The sequence below is a fragment of the Numenius arquata genome, chromosome 9 (genome assembly GCF_964106895.1).
Source record: "Numenius arquata chromosome 9, bNumArq3.hap1.1, whole genome shotgun sequence".
NCBI classification, from domain to species: domain Eukaryota; kingdom Metazoa; phylum Chordata; class Aves; order Charadriiformes; family Scolopacidae; genus Numenius; species Numenius arquata.
Genome location: NC_133584.1, coordinates 51,535,116 through 51,548,854, shown reverse-complemented (window position 1 = coordinate 51,548,854; position 13,739 = coordinate 51,535,116). Strand labels below are relative to the sequence as shown.

General features: G+C 38.2%; 1 protein-coding gene across 5 annotated transcripts in view; it reads left to right on the top strand.

The window, feature by feature from the left end:
- PUM2 (pumilio RNA binding family member 2) overlaps positions 1 to 12,245 on the top strand; it is a 71,473-nt gene extending 59,228 nt beyond the window's left edge. For 4 of the 5 annotated variants that reach the window (XM_074153741.1, XM_074153740.1, XM_074153739.1 and 1 more), the window contains 8 exons: positions 929 to 1,196; positions 1,759 to 1,888; positions 3,855 to 3,983; positions 4,255 to 4,392; positions 5,929 to 6,054; positions 7,022 to 7,143; positions 8,394 to 8,586; positions 9,307 to 12,245. In XM_074153741.1, the coding sequence (XP_074009842.1) occupies positions 929 to 1,196; positions 1,759 to 1,888; positions 3,855 to 3,983; positions 4,255 to 4,392; positions 5,929 to 6,054; positions 7,022 to 7,143; positions 8,394 to 8,586; positions 9,307 to 9,438 (1,238 nt within the window). In that variant the 3' untranslated portion in view covers positions 9,439 to 12,245. Of the gene's footprint in view, positions 1 to 928; positions 1,197 to 1,758; positions 1,889 to 3,854; positions 3,990 to 4,254; positions 4,393 to 5,928; positions 6,055 to 7,021; positions 7,144 to 8,393; positions 8,587 to 9,306 lie in introns of all 5 variants that reach the window. The other variant, XM_074153742.1, reaches the window with a different exon arrangement.
- The last annotated feature ends 1,494 nt before the right edge of the window (positions 12,246 to 13,739 follow it).

Here is a 13,739-nt window from a genome sequence, read left to right as displayed (position 1 = left end):
AAGATGCTTTGTTTGCATGCTTATTATGGTAACTGCTGCCAGTGTTAAAGTGGAGGGGAGAGAGGCCTGCTGGAGGGGTTCCCAGTGACAGAAACTGATTAGAGAGGGAGAGGGGAGGAGAAATTCACGGGACTGTGGGGTGATGAGAGCTGTAGGTGGAATCACCAGCAAAAAGGAGCAGGACCTTAATGCAGAAAGGCAATTCAGTTCTTAGAAAGTAAGGGAAGACGAAGTGTAGTGCGTGATGAATGTTTTGCAGCAAGGAAGGACTTCAGTTTTCTAAAAGGAACTTCAGTTTGATGTATCTTTGGTTGTTTTAGAATTGGGTACAGCATTCTTAGCTACTTGGTTTGAAATTTAACAGAAAGTGCCAAATTGAAAGCCTGGGATGCCGAAATCATTAAATGTTTTGCAGAACAGGTACAGCATGATGAGGCACCGTGTGCGCCTCCCCAAAAACGCCCTTTCACAAGATAAATTGGAAAGTTATCTCAGTAGGGACTGAAGGGTAGTTCAGATTTCATGGTCTATTTTGAAACAATTGGCTAACTTTGAGACTACTAACAAGGCTATGTGTCAGTATTACTTGTGAAGTGGAAATCTGCCCACTGAGCTAAGGCCCACCCAGTTCTAAAGTTTCTGTAAGTCTGAGTGGGTGCTCACTTTACCTGCTTCGTTATATTCCTCTAATGACATTTCTTTTCCTGGTGCCCTTCACGTAAAATAAAAATGAGGAGGAGAATGGTTTTATTTATTGGAAGATAGAGCTAGATAACTCCTCCAACCGTAATGAGGTAAATACAAATAACGAGACAACGCTGTTGTTTTCTTTGGCTCCAGGGTGTATCCGTAGTTGTAGTACATTTACTGTTGTGCTGTTGCTTTATTTTCCTTTACGGCTTTTACTGACGGAACTGCTTCCTTGTAGGAGGACTGACAAATGGTAGTGGTCGCTATATTTCTGCGGCACCCGGAGCCGAAGCAAAGTATCGCAGTGCAGCAAGTACCTCCAGTCTTTTTAGCTCCACCAGTCAGCTCTTCCCTCCTTCGCGCCTTCGTTACAGTAGGTCTGATATTATGCCTTCTGGACGTAGTCGATTGCTGGAAGATTTCAGAAACAATCGTTTCCCCAATCTTCAACTAAGAGACCTTGTCGGACATATTGTTGAATTTTCCCAAGACCAGCATGGTTCTAGGTAATTACTATAGTAAAGTTAATAGCTTAGTAACATTTTACTGCTTTGATACTGTTACGTTGACATCAAACATTTGAATGAGCTGCTAGTCATCTTAATACAAAGCATGCCATTAATTGGAGCACATGCTCTTACACTGACCTTTTTCTTCTCTAGGAAATTTCATTATAAAAGTAGCATACGTTTCGCTGCTTGTAGAAGTTCTCGGTGTAGAAATAGCCTCGTAACTAGACTTGTAAACTCTAGTATTTAGGTATCAAAAAGGCGTTGATTAAGAAAACAAAATATCTGGCATCTGGAATGTAAAACCATTTTTTCAGCAATACATCATCAGGTACTTAGTTATTGTTATTCTTTTCATCTTTAATCCTTTTCAAATGAAAGTTTAAGTATCACTTTACTAAAATATATCCTTTTATATGTGAAGGTGCTACTTTCATTTTAATAAGTTTTATAAATATTGAATACTTGCTTTAGAATTTTGAGGTGTCTCATTGAAATGGCGTTTGAGAGGTTTTCCTGTTGTTTATGTAAAGCATAACGTACCTTTTTTTGCGCTTAGATTTATACAGCAAAAGCTGGAGCGAGCTACTCCAGCTGAGCGCCAGATGGTATTTAACGAGATCCTGCAAGCAGCGTATCAATTGATGACTGATGTGTTTGGAAACTATGTAATACAGAAGTTCTTTGAGGTAAGCATAACCCTAAGTGTATGAACAGAAATGCGAATGAAATGCTGTAAAAATCTGATTAAATTTAACTGAGTTTTTTCTTAACATGGTAGCAGAATTCTACTGGACTTTTACCACAGAACCCAAGCACGTAACACTGCACACACGGTTTCTGTTCTGTATCCCCTGCTGGTCTTCATAACAGGCACAGTTTCTCTTTACACTGGAGGTGCAATACGTCGGTGAACATTGGTGAGTGTGCAGGCTGCACACTCAGGCTTTGCAAGCCTTTTAGTGTAATTTATGGAGATTTTCAGCAGATGATGGGGAACTTAAAGATTTGAAGGATACTTTTTATCGGTTAGTGCATTTTGGTAAAGAGTGGGTCTGGAAAATGCTCTTGCAGCCCAAAAAATAGCTGTGTGAACTTCATCCAGTGCTGTATATGAAGAAAGTCGCATAAAATGTATTGAGGAAGAAGAATTTTGAGGAAGGGATATCATAAGATACAGCTAATATTACTAAAGCTAGTATTTAAAAGAGTTTTGCTTTTTGTTTAAAAACTGGGGTGAAGAGAAAAAAGAAAAGAGAAAAAAAAGAGCCTTATCAACGAGTTACAGGATTTGAAGATTTGACTAACAGAAGAAAAAGTAATACCTGTGTCCTGGAAAAAGTAGTATGTAGGAAAGGAATCTAGCATAGGGTACTTCAAATCAAGGACCATAAGAAAGTGACTGGGTGGATAGAAGATGAAGCTGGAAAATATCCAGTAAGAAGTAAGATAGTTGTTGTAAACAGGAATGTAGTTTTTAATGAGTAATCTATGAAACAGTGTGCTCAGGTTTTGATATTTATTTTACTTGATTTTACAAATCAAAGTACCTTCTGAAAAGTGTGGCTGACGTATGGCAAGATCTTGATCTTGCTCAAGGGTCATCAAGTGCTGTTTTATTCCGTAGTGTTAGGTTGGATGGATACATAGATAATCATTATCAATTGAGTGTTTCCATCTTAATTATGTGGAAGTGTTCTCGAGGAAAAAAGTGCACTAGGCCTTAGGTGTAGTCAGGGGGTAGGAAGGCAAAGTTGTTTGAGTTTTCTTCAGTCTTAGGTGACTACAGATGAGAGGTTTGACAGCTCGCAGCAGTGCTGCATGACTGTTGCTGATGCTACCCAGCTGATTGTCCAGGCGATCACTTCTCTGTGGCGTCTTGCACTGTGCCAGCTCAGGAGCTTGTGTGGGCATCTGGCAACAGGGTTATGGGTGTTATTATGAACCTTGACTGGCTTCTGCTCTGCTCAGCATGGAGTAGCACGGAAGGTTGTGGTAGGACCATGGAGGGAATAACATGGGCAGAAATTAGCTACTGCTGAAAAACATTGGTTGAAATATACAACCAGAGTAAAAAAACACTTGGATTTTGCTCTGCAAAGCCCAAGTATTTCTAGATTTCCCCAAGCACCCAGGGTAAGAATGATCCTTCAAGCCATGTGAAATTACCGAGAAGCTGCTTTAGGGCTTGAAATCTTTCCCCCTCGCCCCCTCCTGTTACAGCTTGCTTACTGCATACGAGATGTAAGATACACTGACCCCTACAAATTTGAGAGATCAGAGAATATCTGATTTGAATTAATACATTACAGTAATCTGTAATTAATTTGCCTGGTATAATTTGTTTAAATAAGCAGGTTACTGCAATTAAATATTTCCACAGACAGTCAAGTAGAAATTACTTTGATCTCTTCTGTTGTCTTGCAAGGTCATGCATTTGATAGCAGGTATGTAGCTGGAATGTGGAATATTACAAAATGAAGCATTTCGAATATAAATGCTTCTGGTAAACATACCCAACAAAATTCAAAAAGAAAAAAATCATTTACGGTGTACAGTAAACCTGTAATGAAAGTACTTACTCTGACGTGTAATGTTTGCAGCATGCTGGAATTTATGTCTTCATTTGTTAACAGCATCTTTATTTTCTTCTAGTTTGGAAGCCTGGATCAAAAGTTAGCCCTAGCGACACGCATACGTGGTCACGTTCTGCCGTTAGCCCTGCAGATGTACGGTTGTCGTGTCATTCAGAAAGCACTCGAGTCAATCTCACCTGACCAGCAGGTAATTGTAAGTTAGAGCAATGCTTTTTTTTTTTATTATTTTATTTCTTTATATTGCATCCATCTTTTTACTTGCTGAAGTTGTTGATTGTTCCTTTTCATTATGAAATGCCCTAGGGACTAAAATAGTTGTTTAAATTGCTGAGCTACACAAGTAAACCACCAGCAAATATGGAGATTGGATAGTTAGGATGAAACGGAATATTCCTTTGAGGGGGGCATAAAGAAAAAAATCATTGTAAAGACGAGAATAATCTTTTTTTTTTTTCCAGAATGAAATGGTGAAAGAGTTGGATGGTCATGTCCTGAAATGTGTGAAAGATCAAAATGGAAACCATGTTGTACAAAAATGTATTGAGTGTGTTCAACCCCAGTCGCTCCAGTTCATCATTGACGCATTCAAAGGACAGGTAGTGTCACCAATTCATTTCCACTCTGCGGGGTTGCTTTCATTTGCAGGTCTTTTTCCATCATTTGCATTAGAAGATAATGTTTGACACTTTGCAGTCAGCTGGTTTTAAGTAGGATAAAAAAAAGATGATAAAATGGAAAAGCTGTAAGAGCTGTAAAAAGATTAATCTGTTGGAGATGAGGCTCTAGAAAGACCTGTTTGGATGTATAATAAATACCAATAGAGCTATTTGGCTTAAGGCCAGGCTTTCTGTTTGAGTTCTGTGATGTGCCATTTCGAATTTCCTTTATAACTTTTACCGTTGCCATTTTTGATGGTAATAATAAAGTATCTGCTCTCTGGCATATATTTTTCATTAAAATTTCCCTTTTTTTCTTCTGTTGCAAGTCTGTCTTTCAATGTTTCCCAATTAAAATCTATCATTAAGGAAATACTTTGAAGAAATATACTAATCTGTTCCCTACATATGGGCTAGTGTTAAGTGAAGAGGGGAGGTATTTGTTTATTTAAGGTTGGGTTTTTTGTTTTGTTTCCAAAAAAAGTTATATTGATGTAAGATTGATACTGTGCTGCAGGCTAGAGAACGTGCTGCAGCTAAATAAGATTTTAATGCTCTGAGACAAATGTGTACTTTTATAGTCTTGAAGAACTGTAAAATCTTAGTAACTTGGCTGTGTTACTAAATTTTACTTTAATGGATAGCCAAATATATTTCTTCACAAAATCTACAATATCCTTCTCTCACATTTTACACAACAGCAATACCGGAATTGTTGTTGTACATAATAGTAAATGGCATTCCAAGGTTTGTAGGGTCAAGTCTTTTTACATCAAAAAGTGTGTATGGGGTAGATGAGATGCAGTTTCTAAACCATAAAGAGAGCCCCTTGACTAAGATGTCAATTTGTTTGTTTACTGGACATCCATCCTCAGCTCCAAGCTATTATATATGAAAAATAGTAGCTAATCTGAAGTGGCAAACGGAAAATGCCACACTTTAGTCATGTCATGTAACAATGCTTATCTTTTTCATCTGCCTACATCATTTGCATTTATGTCTCATTAGACGAGATACTGTGTTCAGTTCTGACCAACGCTGCCTCTTAAATCTTCTGAATTAACTCCTGAAACACAAACCTGGCTTCTGGAGAAGCAAGTAAAAGGAAAAAAACAGATTTTGACTTTTAAAATTTGAAAATGAAGTACAAAGTTAAAAGTAAAGCTTGGAAGGTGAACAGTGCTTAACCAAGGGTCATACTTCCAGGCTTTCCTTTGCAGCTAAGTAGGCTAGAAACATTGTAATGAAAATTTGGGTTCTTAGTTGTATAATTACTTGAGTCCTTGACGTACAAAAAACTGCATTTTTGTCTTTTCTTGACTTCTACTGGAGATGGAATTCTGATATTGGCAGGCAAAACTTTCTTTTTTTTTTAATAGAAATTGTTGGCATGTTCAATTCCGTTTCGAACATGGTAATATTACTATATCTGTAAACTTTGGTTGGTTTAACTCCAGTTTGCACTCCTATTTTAAGGTATTTGTACTTTCAACTCATCCATATGGTTGTAGAGTAATTCAGCGTATTCTGGAACACTGTACTGCTGAGCAGACTCTGCCAATCCTGGAAGAACTGCATCAACACACGGAACAGCTAGTGCAGGTTAGTGCATATATTAATTGTTTAATGCATTCTCGAGCTTTTTTTATTGCTGTCATAATTTATTCGTATTTCTTAGTTTAAGAAATAGTTTAAATGCATTTGCCTCTTTTTAGGTTTGTACACATTGATTTTTTTGTTTTTCTTTCCTTCCATAGTTTTAATGAAAATGAATTTGGAAGTTGGGAGGCAAAGAAGATTTAAAAAGCCTTTTTCTTACAGTTTTGACTGTAGCTTCGAATATACATTGTAAATGCACAGAATTAGTATATTTTTTTTATCGCAAAGATTGCTTTTTTGTAGTTTATCTTAATTCAGTCAGATGTCCTTCAGATATCTTCTGATAATGTCTAAACACGAATACATTGTCAAAAATATACATGTTGCGTATTCTTATACAAAAAGGGTATCTTTTCTAAAAGAAAGCAAAAGATGTTAGGCAACATGATTTCCTGTCTGGAAATAAACAGAGTGCTACAAATGGCTTTGAAATTGAAGCGGTTTAAAATACCGGAAAGGACTCAGTGTTCAGTAGGAATTTCCACACGTAAAAAGGCAAGAATTGCCTAGTTTATTGCCTAATTGGTCTAGTTTATTTCTCAGGGGTTTCTTGTATACACAAGTCTTTAGTTAAAACATAACTGTCTTGGGGAACCGAAGTTCAGGGAGCTATTACAGCCATTAAAGGGTTATGATCTTAAGTTTGAGGACTTCTTTCTTTAAGAGGATAAAAGGTACTCTAGCAAAATGCTGGTTTTACAGATTATTTACCTTTTGCATGTAAATTTTGTGGTCCATTAAGTAATTCCTGATGCAATATTTCTTGCATCGCTTTGTTTCTAGAATGTTGACGTTGTATTTTTCCTTATATCTGTGCAAATAGTAATTTGAAAGTTTATACAAATACACAAAAGCTGTATGGATTACTTGGTATGAACACAAAAGAAAATTTAAGTCATCTTATTTTCAGGATCAATATGGAAATTACGTTATTCAACACGTACTGGAGCACGGTCGTCCTGAAGACAAGAGTAAAATAGTTTCAGAAATAAGAGGAAAAGTCCTAGCTCTGAGTCAGCACAAATTTGCCAGGTATTGCACAGCCTTCATATATTAAAGGTTCACTAACCTTTTAAAGCTGCAGGATGGGATTATTGATTGTGTTACAAAAGGGATATGATAGGGGTTCTTATTTTCTGTTGTGTAACTTGCGTCCTGAAATGTCATATTTTTACAGAGGTGAAGGGTAGTGGTATTTTATACTAGATTTGGGGAAGGGAAGGGGGAAATGCTGTTCTGTAGCAAAACAAAGAAGATTCCACAGGTTCGTGGGATGGCTTTTGCTCACAAGTGCAGGGAATGGGTTCCAAATCTCCATGTGAGGATCCCCAGAGGCAGGTGAAAACCCCTCCTAGAACTTGCTGGATGCGCTGGTGATGATGAGCTGGGACTTCCTGACTATCTGTCAGTCCAGCCAAGCAATTTAGAAGTATAAAGTGCTGGTTCAGCCTGACAAAGATTTTATGCGTGAGGAAGTCTCAAAGGCTATTGTCGCAGTCCTGAACCACTCTTAACACTAGAACCTAAAACTCATCCTTCAGTGTTTTTTGCCAGAATACAGATGATGTGCCATTCGCTAAGGAAAACACACCTCAGAGTTCATGCTGGATGGTGTAGTGAGACCAGCCTTCTCATCAACATTAAGTAGAAATGAACTGTGACATTATGGGGGTGTTTGTTTTAAAAATTGATTATATGCAAACTAGCAAGTTTACCTGGATTTTATTTTTCTCTGCCTAAATAGAACTGTTCATGATCCTCTCCTTGGAACTTGCTTAATTTCTAAAGTACAAATTTAGGCCCAGAACCACTTCCCTGTCTTATAAGCATTGATAGCCTTTCCAGCTTATGAAGTATCTGGAAGGTCAGAGACTTCCTCTACGGAAGGAAATATTTGAGAGTATCTCCTGATCTAGGCGTGCTCCTGAAAAGCGCTTTTATTCAAAAATCAAGCAGCTCCGTATCTGCCTTTCTCTGTTGTGTCTTAAAAGGGCCCACGAGCGAAATAGATGTACTAGCATATATCTGCAACCTGAGGTCCAGTGGAAAATCTCCCCTACAAGATAATAAGTACTAAAAAATTACTTCTTTTACATGAGCAGGAGCGTATAATCCTTTAACTTTCTCAGTCATTACTAAAGATTTGGAAATCAGGACTTGATGTGTTTTCAGTGCGCTCTTTAGTGGCGTTAAGACACTTGAACTGTTCAGATAAATATAAAATTGCTGCTTAAAGCAACGTTACATCTTAAGTCACAGAATGCATTTGTCTTATTTTTCAGCAATGTGGTAGAAAAATGTGTAACGCACGCTTCTCGTGCTGAAAGAGCTTTACTTATTGATGAGGTCTGTTGCCAGAACGATGGTCCTCACAGTGCCTTATACACCATGATGAAGGACCAGTATGCCAACTATGTTGTTCAGAAGATGATTGATATGGCTGAACCCGCTCAGCGGAAGATAATAATGCACAAGGTATATTTGTATATAGTTTTATTGGTTCAGAAAATACCAATACTAATTTTTCTGCTAGAATTCCTTTCCCCTCTACGTGTAAAACTCGGTAGTTCTGTCATCTAGAACTTGATGCGTAAGCATTCAGTGGAGTTTGATAAAGCAGAATATATCCAGATCTCTGAGCGCTGAGCTAAAACTGTAAATCAACAGGAAAGTTTCAAAAGTTGGGTTTCATATCCTCTCTCTTTGCCAGCTTTTCTATGAAAATACTTTTAATATAAAAACGTAGTATCTGTCATCTTTATTAATATAGCAGAAGAAATACAGGTTTCTGTATTTTTATTTGCTGGTATAAACCCATTCTGCAGTTCTCCCAAAAGAGCTTCCCACACTTCCTTACATACCGAGCACTTTTTCTACTTAAGAATATGCAGATATGGACAAAAGTGCTATTGCCATAGTTTCCCTGGGCTATTTAATGCAGGGCCCAGTATCTTCTGCTTCCCCCAGTCACCAACAGGGCACCCCCACAAAAGGGCTCCGTCTCTTTTCCGTGTCAGTTCTTTGGGGAGTCAAAATCGCTAATTTTACATCTTTCCAGAAACTCCCAAAATTTAGAAGTACAGGCTTCTTTCTGACTTTTTTTTTTTTACATAATATTTTTAAAGTGTCGTAACCTCTACTTAAAATTTTTTAATGGGGGGAAAAAAAAATAAAATAACGGGTTTCTTCTTACAGATTCGACCCCACATCACAACTCTCCGTAAATATACCTATGGCAAACACATTCTGGCCAAGTTGGAAAAGTATTACCTGAAGAACAGTGCTGATCTGGGGCCAATTGGTGGACCACCAAATGGGATGCTGTAAAAGGCAAAAAGAAACGGAAGAAAAATTGAATTGTGAATGATCAAAACATACAACTTAACTATAAATGTTCTGATTTTTTTAAATCTATTTATTGACTTTGTTCATCCATTTGTAAAATTTTTATTCTTGTGTATATTTTTGGGGAGTGAATTATTAAAAAAAAGAAAAGAAAAAAATATCTCCAGCCCTGATCCGGAGACCTATCAGATTGGATGGCTGGCAAAGCACAGAATGCCTGTATATGATGTAATTGTATCAAAATAGCTGTCACATATTTTGTAAATTTTTACCTTGTAAAGTCACTGAAATAGTTTTTAAAGGGAAAAAGTACAGTATTCTTTTAATACACTGGCTTGCAATCTGGTAGGTCTACCCAGCATCATAGCACAACAGGTTTATAGAGTTGTATATAGAATTAATCCTTATTTTTTCCCTTTTGTGTGAAGTCTTTTATACCAGATTAAAATTGATCAGCTGCATAAACATTATTTAACATGTTGAAAAGTTAAGTTGTATTTTGGTGGTTCACAACATATTATCCAAATAATAAACAGGGCGCAGCAAATTAAAGTAGGGAATAACAAAATAACGGGAACTTCAAAAAGACCAGCTTTCATCACTCGCCGTGGATACAGGTGGTTTTTTTAAATGGTGCCCTAAGGTTTTCTCTAGCGATGTATTAAAAATTAAAATTGCTGTATATACTTATATATTTAATTGTTGTACAAGGTAGAGGGATTAAAATGATGGTGGTACTTCCACTCAGTACAGTACACTGTTGGAAAAGGAGCGAACCCTGTATTAACTTTACAGTCAGTTTTACAAGGCAGGAAGAGTAGAGATTTGTATTTTTTTATTTTGCATATAGAATTGTAAGGATTTTAAAGTGTTGAGCATTTATTTTGCTTTCTCACTGTAGATGCAAAAAAATAGGTATTGATGAAGAGAAAAGGGGCCACTGAAAAGTAAACTTGATAGCTCAACATTTAAGCATGACTGATTAAATATTCAGATAGCTTTTTTGCTTCCTATAAATATATGCATTGTATACGTGTAGTTAATAGGTGTAAGTTTACAGTTTGAAAACAAATCTCTCGTTTCGATGTTTATTACAAGCCTTGCTAATTTAGTAGTGATGCTTACCTTGGTTGTACAGATGTACATTTGTAAACCTTCATGCTGTAAATGTAATTTGTTTTACCCCTTTTTGGGACAAAAATTTGCATTTTAGTGTATATTCATATCCCCATTCCCTTTTCTCCCCCCTGGCATATAGTGTTGTATAATGTAAATTTATTTCAGCAAATCAAGAGTGATTTTTTTAAATTCTATCTTTATATGGTTTCAGAAATATGAACCGGCTTTCTTTTTATCTATTGTGAGAAACATTATGTTTTGTTTATAACATAGCTGTTGATTCTGTTAATATGGACACTTTGGGAAATCAATCTGTTCAAATTTGAAGTCGGGATAATAAGCATAGTAAGAAACGGACTGAACTATTTGGTTATCGCAGAAACCAATGCTTCTTCCATCTTAATAAATGTGGCATGATTTTTTTGTACAGAAGAGTACTGTATTTTTGAATAGCCTTCTCCCAGCGTAAAGCAAATATGTATGATACTGTCAATTTTTTTCTCTGGACATATGACATTGTAACAGTAACATAAAGATGATGTACATTTACAAGCGGCCTTATGTACATTTCCCAATGATCTTTTTAAGGCAGAATTGTGACCATATGTGTATAATTAAAATCCTTTTTAATCCTTTGCCTATGGAAATATTTTGGAAAAAGCTTACTTTGTATATTCAGTTTCTGAAAGATAAAGAAAGTGCTTTGTATGTTGTTGAAGTAAGTATTTTGTGTAAAACATTCATTTGGATGGCTTAACCTAAAGTTTTGATCCACAAGGTAGTTGGAAAGCAGTGTCTTGAGCATTGATGAAATAAAAGGCTGTTCCGGTAGGGCTCTGATCAGGAGGAAAGGAAATAGCAGCGGTATAAACCTGTAGAAGGAATTCTGTCATGTTACTGTTTATATCAGGTTTACATAAACCTTATTAAAGCATACATCTGAGGCGCTACTTTCATTAATGGTAGCGTTAACTCATTAATAGGCAAATGGGAAGGTTTGTTCTGTCCTGCTCCCAGATTCTGGATCGGTCGTTTCGTGCCTGCATTCCGTGATGGAGGAGGTCTGGTTATTTTTAGTAAGCACAACTCTAATTGCCAAGTAGTTTTTGCCTGGCAGTTGACAAAATTCCTCTCGCGAGGTACAAGCCCCGTCACTGGAGCCAGAGCTTCCCCGTAGCCCCACAAAGGATGACTTTAGAGCCACTTCCTTGGACACATTAATTCTCCTTGGTGACTGTTTTCACCTTGTGTGTTATAGCCCCCGGAGCCAACGTTCTCCACGTGTGAGACACTGAGTTCGGCTTCCAGGGATGTCCAGGCAGAAGCTGGTCGTGTCCCAGTACTTTGTCCCCGTAGCACTCATGCCATGGTTGAATTTAAACAGTCCTACAACTTGCCATCCTTAGTGCTTTCAGTATCTTCAACGTAATCTTCCACTTGCTCTCCTAAAACCATTTTGCACAAATTATGTCCAGGAACATGAAAATCACTGGTTTTCCTTTCAACTATTTTAGGCTTTGGGTAGAACCACTAGACATTTTGCTCAAGTATCGCTTTTTGATATAGATTGTTTATGGACCAGTTTGATTAGGTTTGACTCCAGGTGGCTCATACTGAATAATGTAATGTTCGCGTGTATATACTGTAAAAAATCAAAATGAAAATGTGTGAATAACACTGTGTGAAATACATCTGGTCTTGTGTTTTTTCCTGTAGGAAACCAGCCGTTCTTTATGTTCTCAGTTGTGTGACTTGTCTGCTCGCTCTGAAGCTCAGCGTTGGGAAGGTACCCCTGGTTTCGAGTGATCTGGTGGGAATTGGTCGGTTAGTGAAGAACCTGTAGTAGATCATTAGATCACTTCTGAGCAGCTAAACCTTCATATTCTCTTACAAAAAAATTGTTACAGGCTACAGCCTCGTAGGGTCGGTCTCTTAAGTCACAGGCGATAGGACAAGAGGAAACGGCCTCAAGTTGCGCCAGGGGAGGTTCAGATTGGATATTAGGAAAAACTTTTACACGGAAAGGGTTATTAAGCACTGGAATGGGCTGCCCAGGGAAGTGGTTGAGGCACCATCCCTGGAGGTGTTCAAAAGACGGGTTGACATAGTGCTTAGAGACATGGTTTAGTGATGGTCTTTTATCAGAGTTAGGTTGATGGTTGGACTAGATGATCTGAAAGGTCCCTTCCAACCTAGACAATTCTATGATTCTACGATAGTTTCTTCGTGCGCTGCTGGATGCAGGATGCGTTCTTGGCTAGGGTTGCTGGCTGGCTGTGGCATCACTGGATCCACGCTTGTTTCTGTCACTGCCCAGGATTTTTTTCAAATGACCATTTTTAGCTTAAGGTGAGTGGGTCTGGTTTTGGTGTTAAAATAACTGGCCCAAGCGGCCCCTTACGGGCAGAACAACCATAATACTGTTACCTCCTTCGCCAACTGCTTGATCCACTGATACCTTCTCATTGGAGCATGGGCAAGATTGAGATTTCTGGAGGCATGATGTCTAGATGTTCTGGGGTGCTGATGGAGGTTCAGGAACAGATTCAGTCACTTCCCTCTGCTCTAAGGAGCAGGTATTTGAAGAGATGCTCGTGACTCTCTGCGTAGTAGCATGGTGATTAGGCTGATCTGTTAATCAGTTTTGTTCCATGAGAACATTTGATGTTCAGCACCCTGGCAACTAGGAAAATGGGTCAACAGTGAGGGGACAGGTCCTACCATGTCATTCATGGAAGTAAAGCTGAGAGAACAATTGCAAAAGCATTTCAAGGTGGAGTGACTGGTGATTAAAATTGCAGATGGCATGTAAGTCATGTGCCTGGAGAGAAAACCCGGTGCCTGCTCTACAGAAAAGCAGTTTGCTGCTCGGTGGGGTCAGCCCAAAGCTCCAATGCTGAATGTTACACCACAGTGCCTGGTCATCGTGTGTGGAAGGGATGGAAGGATGTCCATCAGGTGTTGATAGCGCTCCAGAGCCAATACAGGACGTGGGCTTTTCCCTGCTAGTGCAGTGTTAAGGAGAGGAGGCAACTGCTTTATCCAAGGGAGTGAACCAAGACCCAACGTTACTATTATGTTTCCGAACATAGAGGCCGTCGGAAGCTACCTCCCTGCCTCGGAGCAGAGAGCCAGTAGGGAAGACCAAGCTTAGGGGTTTAACC